Genomic DNA, 20,599 nt, shown 5'->3' with positions numbered 1-20,599 from the left:
CAGACAAAATAAACGCACAGCACCATCTCAAAAGCGCCACACTGATATTTTTAAACAAACTATTTTATCTTGCCGCATGCAAATCATAAAAAAATACCGGAATCCAAATACACTTAAACAAAGCGATCGCTCACATCTCCTGCACACTGATGCACCCGCCGCTGTCAATCTCCCTTTCCTTCTCCTTCTTTGTCTAACTCGGGCACATTATTTACCTAATTCACATTAAATTGGCGTCTTTTCCCACCTGGCTGCAGCTTTTGCTTATTCTTATAGCTTGCTTGCTAAAGAGTTGTGTTGGCGCTGTAAAGCATTACGCCATTGTCATGATGGCGAGAGACACCATTCTCCCTGTGACAAGTCAGTAGACTATCAAAATGACTTTGAAGCTGTTATTTTCGGATACAATTACTACATAACGTTGCTTTCACTTGGTAAGGACAATGTCATCATGACCAATGGAAACAATGGTCAAAGCTCTGAAAATGAGATACCAAGGTGTAATAAACTGCAATTATCCTTTACAGTGAACATCAGGAATGTAGATGTCAGCTTGACCCATGCTCTGTTTTCCAGACAGTGAAATCTGTGAAGCAGTAAGTCAAATTTGTATTTGATTGACTGGCAATAGTGTTTCATCAGTTTGAGATGTCACATGGATCGTAGTGTGTCTGTACTGCTCTGTTTCTCTTTTTGTATGTTTATCTCTCTCTCTCTCACACACACACACAGTGAAATCCTCTCTTTACTCCAGAGGTTGGGTCTTGCCTGTACTAAACTGTAATATCATATGCTTAGTCATTAAAACAGCAAAAAACAGCAATAGCCACAGCATCACACACACACACACACACACACACACAATCCACATAAGAGCCTGCCATCCAAATCTCCAAATGCAGTTAGACAACCCCCTCCCCTCGTCATCTTACCCCCCAATGCCAAATCTAGCCAGTGGTGCCTGTTCGTTTCCATGACAACGGCCTAAAAGTATTATATCATCACTGAGGAGGGAGCAGGCAGAATTTTTGCACACATGCACACACACACACACTTGCATTCCCTCACTTTCGCTCTCGCTCTGTCACACACATCCCTAAGTGCCCTCTACCCCACCCCCTCTTTCGGAGCATACGGAGCCTTGTCCTGTGTTACGCAAGACTCCCGGGCCCTTACTCGGGAGAGATGACATCATCAGCGGTAACAAAGAGGGCGAGGGGGACAGGAGTAGGACTTCTTGGGGAGCATCGTTGCGGCTTATTGCTGCACCGTGTAGTTATACCTTACAATGAGGTGTCCGTCCATTTGAAATTCAATTGGCAGACGCCTAAATTGCGGTTTATCCCAAAATGACTTTGGTAAACAAACATTAACAGTCGCTGCTCACATGTGCAGTTTCAGATGGCAGGACAACTCAGTTAAGACACTGAATAATTATAGGCTAATCAACAGATTTTGCCCCTAAATGAAACCATTAACATCCATGTAGCTGGTGATCTGTGGGACCTGTGAGAGAGTAACACACTGATGGTTTCTTAGCTGTTCACTTCATTTAAGTGAGTGGGCCTGCGTTGTGGTTTGCTCTTATTATGCTAGGATATGAAGTGAGCTTCAAGATATTACTTGTGATTATTTCTTATTAACTCTTTATGGCAAGAGCTCGGCAAGGTGAAAGCAATGTGTAGAAGGTGGTGACGGGGGAACATAGCTTGGCCTGCGGGCTTCCTGGCTCCATATTTTATAATTAAATAGCAGAGATTGCAGGAAATCCCCAGAGACGCTCGAGCATTTCTGCACCTTTTCACCCCCATCTCTGTGATGGTTATAAATAAATGTGAAAGATGGAGGGAGTGAGGGAAAGGTAAAGATGACGAGAGTGGTTATCCACTGGGATTTGTACAGTAGATGTGCGAAGGAGAGCTCCAGGCCAAGAGCAAACGGAACACCACCATATACATACATACAGTCATCCCACTTCTCTTCTCTTCTCTGTTTCCCTCTCTATATATAAACCCACACACTCGACCGCTTTCATGGTGTATTACTTGATGTGATGACATGATGACCTGAAACCTCACTAGAGCTGGAACAACAAGGCAATCGACAGAAAATGAATTAACAACCGAAAAGTCTGATTGCTTCGGCATCTTTTGCAACTTGCTTTTGTGACTTTGGAATAATTCTCCTGACCGAGGGATGTACCAAAAATGAAAGTTGACACGTGTAAACATTGTTTTATGAATGCAAGTGAACCTGAAACCATTCATCATCTGTTATTGTCTCTCTCCCTTCACACTGAGATGACGTCGTGCACATACAGTAGAATTAGGCTAGCTGGTTTTGGTGGCGGTAAAGTTTGACACAGTGCATAAAGTGATCATTTACATTTTTGTCATCCATGGTGTCCTGTGTAAAATGTTTTTTGGGCCACAGGGCAGAATTTTCCGACCTGAAAATGTGACTCATGTGAATCATGCAGATCATGCTTTTTCAAACTGACACATGGAGGTAGCGAGAAAATGGGCTAATGGTGTAAGGCTGAGTTCATTTCAAGTTTTGATGTACTTGATGACTGTAGTGATGACTACTGATGATGTAGTGTTACCATAGCCACATAACCAGCTTTACTCAGGGCTGTATAGTTTTCCTGCTTTTTTGCACTTGGCCTAGGACAGAGCCACGCCTCCTACCTAACCCCTGCCCGACTCACCTCACTTTGGTTGGTTTGCAAATTTGTGTAAGAGGAGGGCACAGGCTGACAGGCAGTGTTAGGTTATCGTTGTTAGTTGCAGCCTCACCTATGAGTCCTGTAATAAATCTGAAGGTAACATGACACAAGTCTAGTTGCCCTTGATTTTAACCCACCTTGGATTACTACGATCTGGACGACCTGTATTCACAGACATAATTCTAGGCCGTTAGTGACAAGAACCTAGTGAGATCAAAGATTGCTCACACAGTCTAGCACACTATACCGCCATTAGAAATTATGCAGAAGGATGCCAGACGGAGCAAATAGGAGTCTGAGGAGGGTGAAGATCGGGAGCAAAACAGATTTGGCCGAAATGCTACAACACTCCAGCTAGCGTGATACTCTTGTGCATCCCACCATGTTAAGTGGAGCCTAAAGGCAAAAGCAAAGGTACCGCTGAGCTCCGACACGAGGACAACAAGCCAAAAGAGAAGTCATGCTACATCTCGATTCAGAGCCCCTCAGTGGCTCACAGTGGCTCCTTCCAAATTGCCTGGTAAATTAAACAGGCATAGGATGGTGCAGGCGGGCGGGCGGGCGGGTAGGCAGGAAGTCAGCTGCAACAGGAGAATGATGCACGCCACGGCAGAATGTGTCCCCCAGCAAGCTGAAGCCTGATTGCTGATTGATACATTGACTGCCAGTGACTGTGCATAGTGAAGAGAACGGAGAGACCGGGATGATTGCACAAAGGGAAACAATGGAAATATCACTGGTCCCCTGTGTGTTTGTGTGTCTTTGCACGTGGGTTTGTGTCTCGAACCATCTGTGTGTTCAGTGTTGGTGTGCTTTTTGTGTGTGTATGTGTAACACAGCCAGCAGGGGTAGTTGGGGCCAGAGCACCATCAGCAGCTGTTAAGGGTTATCCCAGTGACCTCACTTACAACTGTGCTAATTACCAGGCCAACTACCTCATTTTTTCTTTCTTTCGCTCTATCTTCCCCTAATGTGCCATCAGTACAACAACATCCTTCCTTCTTTGCACTCCTCCTCTTCTTATCTGTCCACTACCCCCAACCCACCAATACCGCACATGTATTTTTTTTTTTTCTAATCCCCAAACATCATGCATAATGCACCGCATCCCGGCCTGCGCTCTGCATGTAGTACATCAAACGTCATCGCTAATGGAAAGTGTACCGGGGAGCAGCGGCTGCAGTGGCTGCAGCAGAGGAGTGAGTCCCCTCAGGTTAAGACTGGCAGTCTATTATTTTTGCCCACCTCCCCCTTCTGCTACTTAAGCACACTCTACCTCAAGGAGACACTCACTTTGTTGCTATGGGAGTTTGTGTTCAGACGGAAACAGTTGAGCACACTTTACAGGCACCCAGACAGGAGCGCTGATAGTGATCAAACAGATCAAGTCGGACTGATGGGTGTGCATATATTTGGCAGTGCTGTTCATACGATTTCATCCGCTCCGTAGACAGTTTTGTTAATTAACTTTAACAGATTTTCCAACCCCCCGAAACTGCCATTGTGATCAGATTAATACCTACAGTATTTGAAAATAGTTTCATAGGAATTCCTGTTGAAACAGACTAACTGAGCCAGAAGCAGCAACATTACTGCCTTTGCTCCGGATAGGCTTGCATCTTGTCATCAACTCTCTTTCATCAGCAACAGTGTGCGTAGAGTAATTTGACCATGACAGTTTTCACTCAGGTTAGGTATCTTCTGGCATTGTGCACATTTTGTTGAACCTGAAAGCACCATTCCTTTACTTAGCTTTATTGTATGAATATGTTTCTGAATAGGCTGGGTGTGAGTCATTCTTCAAATGCAGCAGTTGCATAAGAAGTGACCTGTTGGGTATAGTTAAAAGAAACCTTTTGTGTTTTTAGACAGATAGTCATATGGCAGCGATCATATGCCCTCGTGTTAATGAATGGCTGTCTTGCTGTAAGACATTCAGCAGACTGTGCATTGGTGGTGGCTCCCTGGATCACTTGTAGCCAGAAATAAACAGTGACAAAAACAACCCAAGAATGCTTGATTTAGTCTTACCTCGAATGCCCGAATGTAAAATGACCACTTGTGTTATGCCAGGGGACAAACCAATGACCATCACCACGGGAAAGTCAGAAAAGAGAATGAACCCTTTCCATGTGATGTCCTAATAATACAAAAAGTCTCACTGTGCTTTTAGATTAAACTTTAGATTAAAATTTGACCCCAGGATTGTTTATTTGCTCCAAGCAGATTATGTACAGTAATGCCTGTACAGACGTCAGCTGTAGCTGTGGCTGTGTGTGTTCGGAGTTTGCCTCTGTAGCTCAGCCTCTGACTGATATCAAAACTAACCAGGAAATCCTGTTCTTTGTTTTATTTTTCCCTCCTTATTATCACCTGATGTTTATGAACTGGATGCCACCACAAGTTATACACAGTTTTCTGCACAACTTGATATATTTTTACCTTGCCACCTTTAAAATGAGCTTTGCCATCAGCTTGAATATACCCCTAAAAAGGAAACATTAATGAGATGTGACCACTGCCATCTTATGTCACCAGACTATAGGGAAAACTCTGCATAGCAGAGTATGTGAGGAAAGCTCTGGCCTCTTGTGTCCGAACTGTTTAATCCCCAGCCAGGACAGTGTAGCTGCTCAGTGACCAGCAGTAGACCATGAATGGACAGCTCCCCAGACTCTGTGTAACTGTGTGAAGATAAAGTGTAAAGCGTGAGTCTTCCCTGACACACGGCAGCATATAAAGTTAAGCCTGGTGTAGCATGCTGTTGGGGGGCAGGTTTGGTTGAACTAGCAAAGTTAAAATAAAATATATTCAGAAATATATTCAGAAAGTTATTAATATTTTAGAAAATAGACCTATTCATGAAGATTGATAAAACCAGGGCGCTGGCATCAGGGACCAATAACCAAACATGGAAACAGTTTATAAAAGAGTTTTGCCCACCTATAAATGCCAATATTGAGTGCATAGTGAACAACCAGTCGTTATTACAGCCCAGTACACAAATAACCACAGGCTTCAGTTTCACAGTTTCAGCCAACAAACCATTGTCATCTACTCAAAGCACAATAAAAGCATACAGCAATCAGCAAGCATGTGATGTAAGTGTATGTGGGTGTGTGTGGGTGTGTGTGAGACAATATAGACGGGGGAGTGAGAAAGAAGGCTCGTCATGCAATGATCCAAAATGGCGCAGGCAGATGCTTAAGCAAGGAGTTAGGAACCAAAATGGAGGACCTGTCCTCACAAAGATGGCGTGGAGCACAGCTGGAGTTAAGCTGGCGGGGCGGGGGGAGAAAAAGGCACACAAAGGACAGTATATAATATCGTGGTTGCTATGGCAAGACACAATGTGCCTTCCACGTTTTCACACAGTACCCAGCAGTGAACTTGCATTCAGGAGCCGTGGTGCTGGACTTGGTCTTGATAAAATGTAATTATTGGCTCGTCTGGCGGTGGCAGGAGCTAACACAATAAGACAAAATCCTAATTACTGGAGCTGGTATTTGGATTCTACTTCTCACAATCAGCTGTGAGTGTGAGGGATTTTGGGACCGTTTCTTTGTTCAGGCTTATCATCTTACATATAGGCCACTTCATAGTTCGAAATATGGACGAGATTGGAGGGTCTTTCTTACCTGTAATTGTAAATATTACAATATATATCCTATATTCATGTTTCTATAATGTTGAAATACGATTTCAGACACCCTTAAAATAGACCATACCATTTCCTAACCTTGACCTTAGTTGAACGTCTTGTCTGCCTGCATCAGTCCCAGTGGCTCATTAAAGTCCACTGCACCACACAACAAGCTAATGGAGACAATGTAGGTTAATGTAAGCAGTTCGCCATCTAGCTTGTTGAACACACATAAATATTCTACCATCGGAGTTTCGTAATTAGATTGTGTCAAGTGTCTGTGGAAGTTTAGCTAACTATTGTTAGCTATCTAAGGCTAACATTACTTTTTCCTAATTTAGCTATTTGATGTTAGCTAGCTGAAAGCCCGCCCTATTATTACCAATGTTGGCTTGGTATTTCATTACCGCACTGTAAAATGTCATATTTGATCTAATTGTTAGCTAACACTGGTGCTTAGGCATGAGCAGTGAACTTGAGGATTAGTTATTGTAGAGATACATTTTGACATCAATGTAGTTTAATAGTTAATTTCTTTTTTGAGTCTTTTTACAACAAGCACACCATTTGTGTTTTCAGTCTGGAGTTTTACCTGGCAAGGTAATTGAAAAATGTTCAAATCCTGGTGTGTTACTTCAAAGGGATAACTGCTACTTTATTGAACACAGATTACATTTCATTCAGAGTCAGCATGAGCACGAGGAACGGAGATATTCAACAAAGTTGAAACTTAAAACTTGAAATGAAAAGAATTAGGAATTAGAGATGATAATTCAGCCTGTGTTTTATGATAGTGTCTTTGGTTATGGTTCAGCATTGTGCGCATCTGTGGTTGAGCGGAAATGAAGACCCTTGACTACAAAAGTTGTGTGGTATGGGACACCCATCAACTGGTGTAATAAATTAGATATTTCATCATCTACAGACTGCAGATAATACATTTAACAAGCAAGGACACTGTAAGACTTTAGTTCACTGAAGCACATGCCTGCGCTGTACTGGGTTTCCTTGCCGAGCTGGAAAAAAGGTCGACCCCCCTGATTGTCATTGTATAATTCACACTGTGGGCCACTTGTTAAGGCTTCTGGCCTTACATGTAGGCCATAAAATGAGGTCCCAACAAGGCGTTAGTGAGGCAGGTGCTTGGTGTGTGTCTGCATCCTTGTTGGTGTAAACCAGACGATGGCGATGAGTACATCTGCTGCCAGTGTCTCCCCCTGCCACAGCGAGCATCAGACGCGGTGAATGCCGGCTGCTCGACCAGCGCATCCTCTCGTCTCTATCCCCATGTCCACTTGACAGAACTCAGCTGCTGAGCCCTTTTCATCACCTGCTCATGTAGAGCACCATTCACCTCAATCTGGCTGCTCTCCTGCCGTCCGCTTCTTCCTGAGTTGAGTTGCTATTGTCCACCATTGTGCTGGTTATTAACATTGTGTTATGAGATTACGCATGTGTCTACATTCCACTGTGCTCTTTTAGCTGTATGTGAGGTCATCATTCTACTTTTTTAATTTTTGGGACAGGTGTCCTTTCGCACAAAAGTGTGGTGAATATTACTTGTATACCATACCAGTAAGTCTGAATTGTTCCCATAAAAATAACTGAACAATTGAACTTTGCAGAATCTCGCCAATCTTAAAATGTGTAACATGTCCGTATTGAAAAAAGTTCATAAACATTTATATTTGTATGTGCGATATAAGCAGCTTTGAACCAGCTGAAGCGGGTGACCCAGTGGGCTTTAAGAGGCTTTATACATTTAAAAAACTTCAATAGAAACCAGACCAGTGTCTAATTAAGATCTGCGTTTATTTGTCAAAACGTGGGGCCACACTAGGCCAGTAAAAGGGACAGGCGTCTAATTGGGACTAGGATTTTGATCAAAGTTTTAGGGTAACCCTGTTTGGCTGCATAGCTTACATTGTTCGTACTCAGTGTGTTTCTCTTTTACATTTCCAAGAGGAAGATCTTTTAGGATGAGTACTAACCAATGCTTGGTGAGCGTAATGCTATCTTGGAGTTTCGCTGCAGTTGCTGAAGTATAAACTTCTCCAAATCCATTAAAGAGCAGATAGAGCTGCTAAAGTTAGCCTTGATTCTGATAACATTCAGTTTTCTGTGGTGAAATACTGCACAGTGGATGAAATGTCTATCTAACCCATAAAATGTAGTTAGCTAATGAAATGCTTCTTCGCCTTGAAAGTACAGCTAGGTTACTACTGTAGGCTGTAAGCTAGTTAGCCGGACATGCTAACATTTGCAGCTGGATTTGCATTTGTAGCGTGTATAATCATAATGTTTCATCCATTCCATCACACTTTTGCTCTTTGGTTTTGAAAAAGCTACCACCCTCCCTAGCAGAGTCCCGTGCACACCTCTTCAGCATGTTGAGAAATACAAAGCTTGACAGGAAGGCAATGCCTAGGTGTGATTGCTAAGCTATGATTGGACAGTTGCTGTTTGAGGGAGGGGTTTAGTAGATTTTAAGTTATGGTTGTCATAACTGATGGCTAAAACTACCAAAACAAGTAGTAATAAACCAGACTTGTCCTTTAAGTGTAAAATTCTGTATGTTTTCCACATATCTAGCATTTATATAGTGCTTTTGTCTAAAGCACTTTACCATCAATTTAGGGTGCAGTGTCTTACCTAAGGACACTTCAACGTGTGGACAGGAGTAGCTGGTGATCGGACCACCAACCCTGCGATCACTGGACGACCCGCTGTCCCTCCTGAGCCACAGCGTGTGTTTCTGATTGGATTTAGAAAGAGTTAGGTGCTGTGAAGGGGAACCTTTCAGTGTTGATGTGAATAAAACACCTTGTTTACATGAAGGTTCAGTGGGTTTCTTGTGGGAGTTTGTGGTTCTGCATCACATCCGCACATCTACTTACTATCTCTCATGGGAAATTGGGCTTCATGCTTCTTGGAACAGTAATTAGCAGTATGGGTTTTTATCTGCAGGCTCTTTGAAGACTTCAGAAGAGCATTCTGCTAATTTCATTTGAGTTTTTTCAGTCTTTCTTTTTCAGTCTTGTCTTTCACCCTTATGATTATTTATGGTGATTTTTTCGGGTGGGGCATTTTGCTTCAGACATTATTAATGTGTTTTTCTTTTCGCCTACAATACATAAAGCTCTAATTCCCACCATGAGAGGTGCTTGTTCTTTCCCTTCACACACTAGCCTGGCATTTTGGCTGGATTGAGGTTGAGCTAGCTAACACCGGCATGTAACAGTAAATATTAAACACATCCAGCTGTCGCTGTGAGATGGCCGTCTGTACTGCTGCTTTGTACCTTCTGTGGCTTTTTACAAGATGGTCTGCATTGTGTTAGGCTTAAGAAGTTATAGCAGTAGAACATAGTGCAGAGGAGGACTGCAGCCACTCAAACACAGCGAGATACTGTAGATGCAAATAGGTCAACAGAGTGCAAAACAGAGGGAGAGTGGGAGAAAACAGTGGGAAAGTAGTGAACTATTCTTTCTGCTCATTTTCTCTCTGCAACATGTTGTGAAGGATGTGAGATTGAAATAAGACTAAATGTAACTGAAATAATAAACTGCTCTTTTTCTTTCTTATGGTTATCCTACCTGTAGTGATGAGCCTCCTACACTAAGATGTATACCATGTGCCCTTAATGTTCCCGAGTCAAACCCTTGGTCTCATGTTTCTGTCCCTGTGTTGCTTGAAGTTTCTAGCCATGGTAGCAGTGTACTTCACAAGGGATGGCAATGTCACTGACACTCGGTCGCTTGGTTAGTCGGTCCACTGTGTTAGTCCAGACAGAAATATCTCTGTATCAACTATGAGATGAATTGCCATGACATTTGGTGCATTGTAATATCTTTAGTGATCCTTTGACTTTTCATCTAGCGCCATCATCAGGTCAGAACGTCACTTTGTCCAGCACTTTAGACAAAATACATTAGTACTGACATTTCTATTTAGTGCTTAGTGTTAGCCAATGTATAATAGACTAACGTGCTAAATTATAATGATAAATGTGGTGACCTTTGTGTGCTAAACATCAGCATGTTAGCGTTCTCATTGTGAGTGTGTTAGCATGCTGACGTTAGCGTTTAGCTCATAGCACCACTGTGCTTTACTTATCTCATGTTGTCTCAAGGTGCCTCAAGCCCTGGGACTGTAACCAATTTGTTTTAATTTATTTGCCTTTTATTTAACGTGGGTTGATCTCCGGAAGTCAAAATCTCCTTTCTCTCTAACTGGCCTTTCCCAGGGAACTGTGTAGGTGCTGAAATATGTAACCGATGTTAGCAGTGGCCTGTGAATGGGCTCCTGATCTGTGTGGGAGGAAATGATGACAGGGTGACTTGATGCTTGAGGGCTAAGAGGCAAAGGTTCTTCAACACTCTCCGGCAGCCAAGCGCCTGTCACTGGTCTTGGCAGTCAAGGAGGGACTGTGGGGCTGAGAGAGGGGAGGAAGTCAAGAAGCCATGGAGAGGGGGAAGAATAACTCAGACCACCATTTAAAACTAAACTCCCTCCTTTTCACCTCTTTCTGTTTCCCTTCACACGCTCTCCATGTGCCAACTTTCCACTATCCTCTCTCCGTCTTTTGCTCACACACAGTTGCCCTCTCTTGCTCACTTGTACTCATATTTCCATGCAGAGTGGAGTTTGCAAAAATCAGTTAAACACCCACCAACCTTTCTCTGTCCTTTGCTCTCCATCCCACTTGCCTTACCCTAAATATCCCTTGCTCTATTTCTACAATGCTCTCTCTCCTCTTTGCCCTCCACTTCGTCCTCCTAGTGCTCACTTTTTCCATTTCCCTATTCTTGTCGCTCTCCGAGGAAGCATGCTCAAACACGGTCCTTGGCAGAGTGCAGTTAGACTGTCACACACACTTGGGCAAGGTGCTCTCTGGGCAAGGATCCTTGTCAGTACACATGAGTTCAATGGGTTTCTGTGCTCACAGCGCTGACCTCTCTGCTGGACATTGGAAGTATGTTCCTTGCACCACGCTCTGCGGAAAACGCACACACACACTATCACACGCACACATATACACACCCTCACATGCTGTTCTAACCGTATGTGTCTGTCTCTTTCAGCTCTGCACGAGTTCCCTACAGACCTGTTCACACACAAGGAGAGAACTGAAGGAGCTGTGGCCCTGCATGTCCTTTGTGTAAGTTTTACTACACGTACAACTCTGTGTTCATGTGTGTGTGTGTGTGTGTGTCTTGTCAACATGCGAAACTGCGTGTAATTGGTCTTTTACATTGCATTTTAAAGGGTACAGTATAGCTTATTCCTCTGTGCCGTAGAGCTTGCTGCTTAAGGAAATGACTGAGCCTTTTAAAAAAATGAGACGATATAATTGTGACCTGTTTATTAAATTTACATATTTGGTAGGAACCAATGGGCTTGGGGCTCCTTTTTCACATATGCTGTAGTACTTCCCAAGACCTGTAAACAGACTTTGGTGTGTAAAATCTGTGTGGAGTTATAAGTCACTACAACTGCAACACCTCAACCTAAATCCATCCCAAAATGACACAGTCGTTGTCATTACCTGTCATGTTTGCTTTTTATCAAGTCGTTGGATAACGCTGGCAGGATATCATCCAAAGCAAGGCTAAACAAACTGTATATATTTCATCCTCTCTGGCTGAGCAGAAGACAGCGTCTGGATCAGGCCCAGTCCTTTCCTCCTCCCCCCGCCTCCTCCTCCTCCTCCTCTCCCCTTCTGTATCTCATCAGTTCAGCACATGCATGACCGGCCCCACGGGCCACTCCAGCATGGTCCAGCAGGGGTCAATATGCGAGGTCAAGGCTACGATGGAGCCCCTCTGCAGTCACTCTGGTATGAGTGGCACAAGGCAGGCAGAATGTTCCAGTACATGATGACCCATGTTGTGTTGGGCTGTTGCTGATGCTCTGGGGGGCTGACTGTAATGGAAGCTCATGCCAGCAGAGCAGCGTCTCCAGGGAACTTTGCTGTGCACAAACAGAGCACTAAGAACTACCAAATGGACCACTTTGCCAGTACATGTCTGACATTATAGGCAATGTCACTACTTAGAGTGCATCCACCCTCTGAGTTAGCCTTTTCCTGTTGCAGGAGGGCAAATGAAAGTAACCTTTTCTAGGATGCTTGGGTATTTACAAAAACTATGCCAAAAACACAGTATAACAAGCTATTTCCATCTGATGTCAGGATGCGAGCTAGGGAAGAAGCTAAAGCAGCCGAAATAAACACGGAAGGAATGTCCGCCAATATGCCGCATTCGCTCATTCATGCTGAACAAAACACTGTGGAGTAATCCCGCAACCGCGTGTGCTTTCACATTGCATTCCGGCTTTCCAGGTTACCTTCGCTAAGTCCGCCTACGCCGCGACTGCCTGAGCTTATCCGGTGAATTTTCAAAATAAATTACCCTGTGCAGAGTCCCGATCGTAAAACAAGAATAAACAACAAACAGACAAAAAAATTAACCATTTATCTACGTAGCCCACTTAATCATAGTAGAAGCACAAAAGCAAGCACTGATTACCAAATCGATAAAATCTAAACATGTCAGCAAAATCGGGCAGGCAAAATGCTCTGATTCTGAAATGCTCCCTGTGGATATGCAGACTGAAGTTGACGGAACAAAACGGGGTCAGTGAGAGCGCTGAGGAGAAGGTAGTAGAAAGCACAGTAATGACAAATATATCACAAGTCAATGCTGATACACTTCCAGTGGACGTTGACTCCGGGCTGGAGACTTAATAAAAATGTGGCGCAGCTGGAGTCGGTGGACTTTCAGAGTTAGGCCGTTAAGAAAAGACAGCGACTTGTAACACAACAGCTTGAAACGTGACTCCTATTACTGCATTGCGGCTGTGGCTTTTCACACAGACCAACAACACCAACATTCCCGGCTCAGAGGCGGATCAAATCGGACCCCCCTTTCCGGTACCTTTCACACAACGCAGCGAGCCAGCATATTGGGGTAATAATCCCGGGAAATTGGGCAGTGTGAAAGCGCCTTAAGTGAGAGCACTGACAGTCTCCTCAGTAAAGCTCCTTTATCTGTCACATGCCTTTAAACAAGGTCTTAAACTAAGGCTGCAACTGATGACCATGGGAGGTATTAATAATAAAATAAAAAAGTTCATTCTTGACTTTGTGAACAGTGAATACTCTTTAACTAAAGGGCAACCTAGAGCTTTCAACTGCATCTCACGGTCTTGCATAGCAATAAGAATGATCTTTGTCCACTGATAACAACGGTTTGTATTACATTATTTTTATTGGATTCTTTGCAGTGCCACAAATCAAAACATCACTTTCATGAGAGCAGATCTACTGTGAATAAATCAGTCAATAAAAACAGAAGGAAAGGCGCTTTTATAAGTGCAGAACCAGCAGAGATACATCAGATTATCACATTTGGATGTAAAGTATAGCATTCATTATTTCTGTAAATTTACTATATTAACCATGTCACATAGTCTATAAAGAACTGTGACTTTACTTAGGTGTTGCTGGCACTTCACTTGGGACTTCATAGCCAAGACAGGAGACTTGCAAAACAATGGCCTTGTCCCACCTCTGCTTTGTACTGAGCAGCCAGAATACGTCATATAAATGTGCTGGCTCCACTTATTAATCAGACAGTCCTCCTACGTCGTACACAGGTTAAGATATCAAAAACCAAAGGCTTTATGAAGTCAAATCATAAAACAAAACTTCAAATCTTAAAATTCTATTGAAAAATAACTAAACAAATTACAGAGCAGATGTCATGTGGCTTATATTGTCTGCATTTATGCAGCACTCATAACAGCATTTGGTGTTGCTTCAGGGATGTTGATTTAAACAGAGGAGTAGATCCATCCGTCTTTTCGTTGTATTATCCTCTGATTCAGCCACAAGTGAAGCTGCTGTGAACTGATTCCACCGTCGGTCGCAAGATTGTCATTGATCATGTATGTTTCTGGTATTGGATGCAGCTTGAAGGCAGAAATCTGTAAAGCGCTTTGTGTTAGAGTCTCATTTCTGAATTTTAATATCACTGAATTTTACCTCCAACTGCTGTTATCTTGACGGCTGTACTGCTGACCCCCCTCCAATTCTGCACAGCTCATGAGTGCGTCATCACTTCACAGAATTTCTTCTTCTCAGGATTTGCTCTCTATATTTAACATTACACATGCACACACATTTACTTTCAGTATGCACATACCATCAGTAACAGCTACAGCAGGCTTGAGATGGCGATGAAGGCTGCATTTTTTCCCTCCATCTCAACCTCACACCCGAATCAAGATTCAACCCAGTAGCCAGGATTACATGTCACACTCTGACTTTTTGCATGCACACTGAAAGTCGTTCAGTGTGTGGGCTCAGCCGTAGCTCTCATGCAGGCGTTGGGTAGTTCAGCTCATTCTCACCTGCTTTCAGAAACAGGAAAGAGAAGAACTATTGCAAAGGAAAATGTGACTCAGTACTGAGCACAAAAGGAATAAGAAATATTCTCTCTCAGTGCCATTTTTCTGTAAGCAAGGCTTCTTTTTAACAAGGTGTAAGGATATTCATGCCTTTCCTTTGTTCACACATTTTCCGTCAGTCTGTCGTCACTACTTGACATTTTCTCTCTTGATCAACGCTGTCTTTCTTTCTCCACCCTGTCTCTGCTTCATTTTGGGTTCTGTGTTATATGTATTATGTGATGCCAAGGATAGGTTAATTTTTCCATAATTTAACCTGCCATTTTAAGACTATTCAGGAGATATTTGGAAGGACAGGATTTATTAAAGGTTCCCCAAGGGTCAGTATTAGGGCCATTATTGTTGTTTTCTACGAATATGATATTTGTTTCCAAGGTTTCCAAAACATTAATTAAGTTTTGAATTTGAAAAGTCATTGAATATTGTAAATAGTTGATTTTGATTTATTTAGCAAGAATTAATTTACAGTGTCCAGAGTGTCTTAACTAGAATTTTGTGGGAGTGATAATAGATTATAAATGTATAAAGTTAAGGATTTCTTAAAGGAAAATTCCAGCATATTTCAACCTGGAATATTTGCATTGAAAACTCCCACACACTGTCTAACTTGCATAAAATATATATAATAACAACATTTATCCCTTCATCAGGCACATGGTGTTATATACCGAATTTTTTTTGCAAGCTACTTGTGTGCGGGATTTGTCTTTGCAACTTTTGACCCACTTGTCCCCCTCCAACGCAACGTCTCTCATTATAGAGGTGCGAAGTAATTAACTGTTGAGAACCTGGAATATTTGCAATGAATGTTGCCGTTGGGACACCATGGGTCATACTGACTTCATAGTGATTCGGGGAAACGAGGACTCTTTCCTTGCAAATAATGGCTATCTACACAAGCCTCCTACTCTTCACGTTCCTTCTATATTTTACTTCATTTTTGGAAGTATAGGGAGATAAATATAAATACAAATTCAATGTTCATGTTGCATAAAAGAGCTTAAAATGTTCAAAAAAGAACAACACAATGTTTATGGTTTTTTATATAAAGGTTGTATGAAGTGAGAAAAAGAAACAATATTACTTTAAATTTATTTAATTTATTCATGGGGTCTGAAATAAACTGCCATTATATTGAATTTATAGAGCAGTTGTAGTGTATTTTGATATTTGTCAGATAGGGCCCATGGTTCGTCCGTTCAGACAGTAGGGGAATAAGCCTTTTACAGTACGTAACCTTCCGCCCTGGGCTTTTTTTAATGCAGTACTTTTAAAAAGTGAAAACTAACTTCCTTATTTAAAAATGTAAATAGTGTGGTCCTACAGTTATGTTGTTCATGAACGTTTGCTGTCTTTAAACTGTTAATGTACTGCACTGCATTTTCATGGATCAGACCTTTTTTTGCCTTCATTTACTAGAACTCACTGTTCCATTTTTTATGGCCATTTACATCTAAATTTAATGTAGCAGTGGGAGCAGAGGGGTATTCTTCACTGTATCTCTCAGGGTACATACAGAGATCTGTTCGAAATAGAATCAAAGGCTGGAGAAGACATGGGAGGTGGTAAACAACATCACTTTGTCCAGTTTGAAATATCAGTGCATATATTACAGCTGGTTGCTGTAATATATGTTAACCGTCTTAGTGTGGACTTTTCATCCTATGGTATCATATATATATAAATCACATCAAGCAACATGTCAATACTTCACCGTCCCCTGTAATATCTCTCTCTGTCTGTCTTCGCAGACCATTTACATGTTCTGTGCCCTGGCCCTCGTCTGTGATGACTACTTCGTGCCCTCCCTGGAGAAGCTGTGTGAGGTATGAATGTGAGGTATTAAAGGTCCTGAAAAACTCTCAGATCTTAAAAGTTTATTTAGAACATTGAATAATAATGACTAAATAAGCCACAGTCAAAACACTCAAAAACTCAGATAATGAACAGATATTTCTTCATCTGGGCTGCGTGGGTGTGCATCACGACATCATTTGGCCCATCCGACGTGGGATCACTATAGACTGCTGTACTCTATATCAAACATCAAAAATACAGCAAGACATCCTCACCTGTACAAATCTACATTTATTAAAATATAATATTACATATGCATGTACATAATTTCAAGTAGTGTAGGCTCATGTACAAAATATCAAATACATGTTGGACTACACAGCCTTTAGACTTTTCTCCTCGTCTCTTCCTTGAGTAACTGAATACTTAAATGTTGCCTATTTGAATAGCTAACTAAATCTTTGTATGTCACTAAACAAGGTATTGCTGGTTCCCAGTATAAAGGAGAGTATAAAATAAATAGAAAGGATATTTATTGGACCCATTTTCTTCCTCCAGACATGCTGTCAAGTTTTCACATTAAGTGGTAAAATATCGGATTAACAGTGTGTTTACATAATCACACAAATGCAAGCTTTAGAGGATCTGTATTATCAGCTAAGGGTCAGGGTCAGGCTGTGACTGATCTTGTGGTCTGGATTTTCTAATTGCAGTGGGTATTTCCTGGTCAAAGATGCACTTTTAATTTGTCTCTTACTACTTTTCTGGCAGCGTCTCCATCTCAGCGAGGACGTAGCAGGTGCCACCTTCATGGCCGCTGGCAGCTCGGCCCCTGAGCTCTTCACGTCCATCATAGGTACTCACGACAATCACCCCCCTCCACCCTACCCCCATCTCTTAAGTCCTCTGTAAGAGGACACATGTTGCAATGCTGTAGCTGGATTAGGGAGGAAGCATGCATGCCTTTTAATGGATGTTTTACATAGATGCTTTTATCCCTAGACACTTGCAGTAAACAAACATGAAATCACATCAGAATAACATTAAAGTCATCTTATGCAATAATCACTAGAGAATTGCTGGTAAGGAGTAAAGGCGTTTTTTCTTTTCCCTTTTCGTCTTTGATCATGTGTTCAGTGTAGTATATCTGTCTCCGCCAACAATATGAAGAACAGTCACTTCAAAGGTGGCACATTACTGTATTCTTTATAAAAAAAAATCAAATTATACATACAGACAGGGTTTCAAGACATTTCATTCTTCTGATGGGTATAGAATGAAGAAAACTTCAGGTTTTATGGGCTTCTTTAAAAAGATTTTCTTTCCCCATGTGTGTTTGTGTGTGATTGAGAGAGAGAGAGATCCATGGCCGACCGTGAATATGGCCAAGTTATTTACATATGTTTTGACAGTTGTGCGACATCTGTTTGTCAGCTCTGCAGATGCTGTGCTGCAACTGGAAATGTCAAGTTGTGTACAACACATCATTCATGCTCTGTATGGCATCATAATGCTGTGTGTGTGCATGTGTGTGTGTGTGTGTGTGTGTGTGTGTGTGTGTGTGTGTGTGTGTGTGTGTGTGTGCGTGCGCTCATTCTCTCCCCAGGGGTGTTTATCACCAAAGGTGACGTGGGTGTGGGGACCATCGTGGGTTCAGCTGTCTTCAACATCCTCTGCATCATCGGCGTGTGTGGCTTCTTCGCCGGCCAGGTGCGGTACACACACAAATATGCAATTTTCATCATTTCACATCTCACTATAGATCATTCTGTATGGACTTGGCTGGGGAACCGGTTCGAGTCCAGCATGGACCATTGCCCAAAGTGCCCCTGAGCAAAGGCCTTGAACCACTTACTGCTCCCAGGGTGCTGCACAATGGATGCCCACTGCTCCTAATTAGGATGGGTTAAATGCAGAGGACAAATTTCCCCTCAGGGGTCAATCAACTATAAGAACAAATGTACAAAATGTGCCGGTACACACTGGAAACATTTTTATATGTTTTGTGTGTTTTGTGACACTTTGTTTTATATTCTCCTCTGTGCTCGATCTGCTTAACAAGCCACATGTACAACATGCCATCAGTCTCAACCCATTAGGTAGTTTGTATCTCTTTTCAGCTATGCATCCTCAGTGCTGCGTGTTGAATGAGACAGAGATATCATAATGTAGTGCAGCATCTCGCTGATGCTGTCTGACATGCCAGGGATATGGAAATGAGTGCAGTACAAGGATAAGCTCTCTGCTCTGAAAAATATATGCACTGGACTCTAAACAGTGATGCAATCCCAGATTGTGCATTATGTAATCATAGTGAGATAATGAGGGAGAAGGGCGGGCGATGTAACAGGGCTTGGAGGAATGGTGTGCAGTAAAACCATCCTCAAGTCCGGCCATTGAACCTCACTACTGTTTGCTACCCTTGGCTGGCTGTTCAAAGCAGGCTCCCTCTATGAAGCACTACTGTACAAGCAAACATTTATGTTCTAACTCTACCATCTGCATCGCAACAGCAAACGATTCCACAGCTGGGAGTGGCACATTCAAGATGCGACTTCTGACCCTCCACTTATGTATAGTGGGAGTGTGAGCGCTGTGTGGGAGAGTGTTGTAGCGTTAGTCACTCCTGCATCGTAGCCCATAAAGCTGACTAACACACGGGCACCTTTCCTACAGAGGATGGTACCTTGCAGTTGGTTTTTTCAGTGACTGTGATTCAGGAGGTCAACTCAAGAGCTCGCGTAAGAGTGAATGAACTGAAGCTGCATACATATGTTTTGCAAGTGTACTGATCTCTGTTTTCCTTCCTCCTTGCAGGCAGTGAAGCTCTCTCATTGGGCTCTACTCAGAGATTCAACTTATTACATATTTTCTATCACGGCCCTCATTGTGGTAAGAGGTTATAGACAAATACACAGCTCACATGCTAATTTGAAAGTGCAGGTTATGGTTATCTGCTTTGGTATCAATACCCAATACCAATACCCGCTTTCTGCCTCAGCAGTAATCCTAGATAGTAGAAAGTCAATGAACACGTACAAGTACTGTACATTGACTATCGATGTGGATACTTAGCAGTTTTTTAATCTTAGCAATCCTCCCTGTTGAAGCTGTGTCCCAAATCCATGATACAACCTAATTGTAAGCAGGGTTTGAGTATGAATTGTATTCACACTAGAACAAGGGACAAAATCATTTATACTCAAAAATGTCAGTATGCATATTAAAAAACACTTCATTTTTGAGGATGCTGATGGACACTATTGTCCCACAATTCAATGCACAAAGGAAATGCAGCAGTAGTAGGAAGTAACTAAGTACATTTATTCAGATATTGTACTTAAGTACACTTTTGAGGTTGGAAAACAATAAAAAAAAAAATCATTATAATAAAAACAAAATTTAATAAATGAATAGCCGCTAAAGTATAACGACATGACACTACAAAATATTCACAGTGGGTTTAAAAATGTACAGTATGAGTTTACTGTATTCTAAAAGGGAGGGTCTGGTGGTTTGAGAGTCAGTGGGCGTCTCTGGCCTTGTTGATGAGCTGCAGACGGAAAGAAACTGTACTTGTAGCGCGAGGTTTTGGTCCTGATGGACTAAAGTAGATACTAAAATGCCACTTACACGTTAATGCACCTAATAATAATAATAATAATCAAATAATGTAATGCATTTAATAATATGACACTTTTGCAAAAATGAATACTTTTATGTTTGATACTTACATATATTTTGCTGACAATACTTATGTATCTTTTCATAAGTAAAATGTTGAGTACTGTGCAAGTATTTTTACATTGTGGTATTAATACTTTTACTTAAGTAAAGGATGTGAATACTTCCTCCACCACTGACACAGAGGCTCTACTCCAAGCTGCAAGGTGGTGGAGAGGAAGCTCCAAAAACATCATCAAACGTTTAGCTTTCTCAGTGTAAAGTTTAATTGGCAC

At 42.1% G+C, this 20,599-nt stretch overlaps 1 protein-coding gene across 1 annotated transcript in view; it reads left to right on the top strand.

Moving 5' to 3' along the window:
* slc24a3 (solute carrier family 24 member 3) overlaps positions 1-20,599 on the top strand; it is a 58,218-nt gene that overhangs the window by 25,830 nt on the left and 11,789 nt on the right. Inside the window, exons 3-7 of the mRNA XM_046046706.1 lie at positions 11,456-11,532; positions 16,595-16,669; positions 17,412-17,496; positions 18,247-18,350; positions 19,458-19,532. Coding sequence (XP_045902662.1) covers positions 11,456-11,532; positions 16,595-16,669; positions 17,412-17,496; positions 18,247-18,350; positions 19,458-19,532 — 416 coding nt within the window. The remainder of the gene's footprint in view (positions 1-11,455; positions 11,533-16,594; positions 16,670-17,411; positions 17,497-18,246; positions 18,351-19,457; positions 19,533-20,599) is intronic.

This window comes from Micropterus dolomieu, linkage group LG04 (genome assembly GCF_021292245.1).
Source record: "Micropterus dolomieu isolate WLL.071019.BEF.003 ecotype Adirondacks linkage group LG04, ASM2129224v1, whole genome shotgun sequence".
Classification (NCBI taxonomy): Eukaryota; Metazoa; Chordata; class Actinopteri; order Centrarchiformes; family Centrarchidae; genus Micropterus; species Micropterus dolomieu.
Note: the sequence above shows the minus strand (reverse complement) of the source record. Positions and strands in the feature narration are given on the sequence as shown.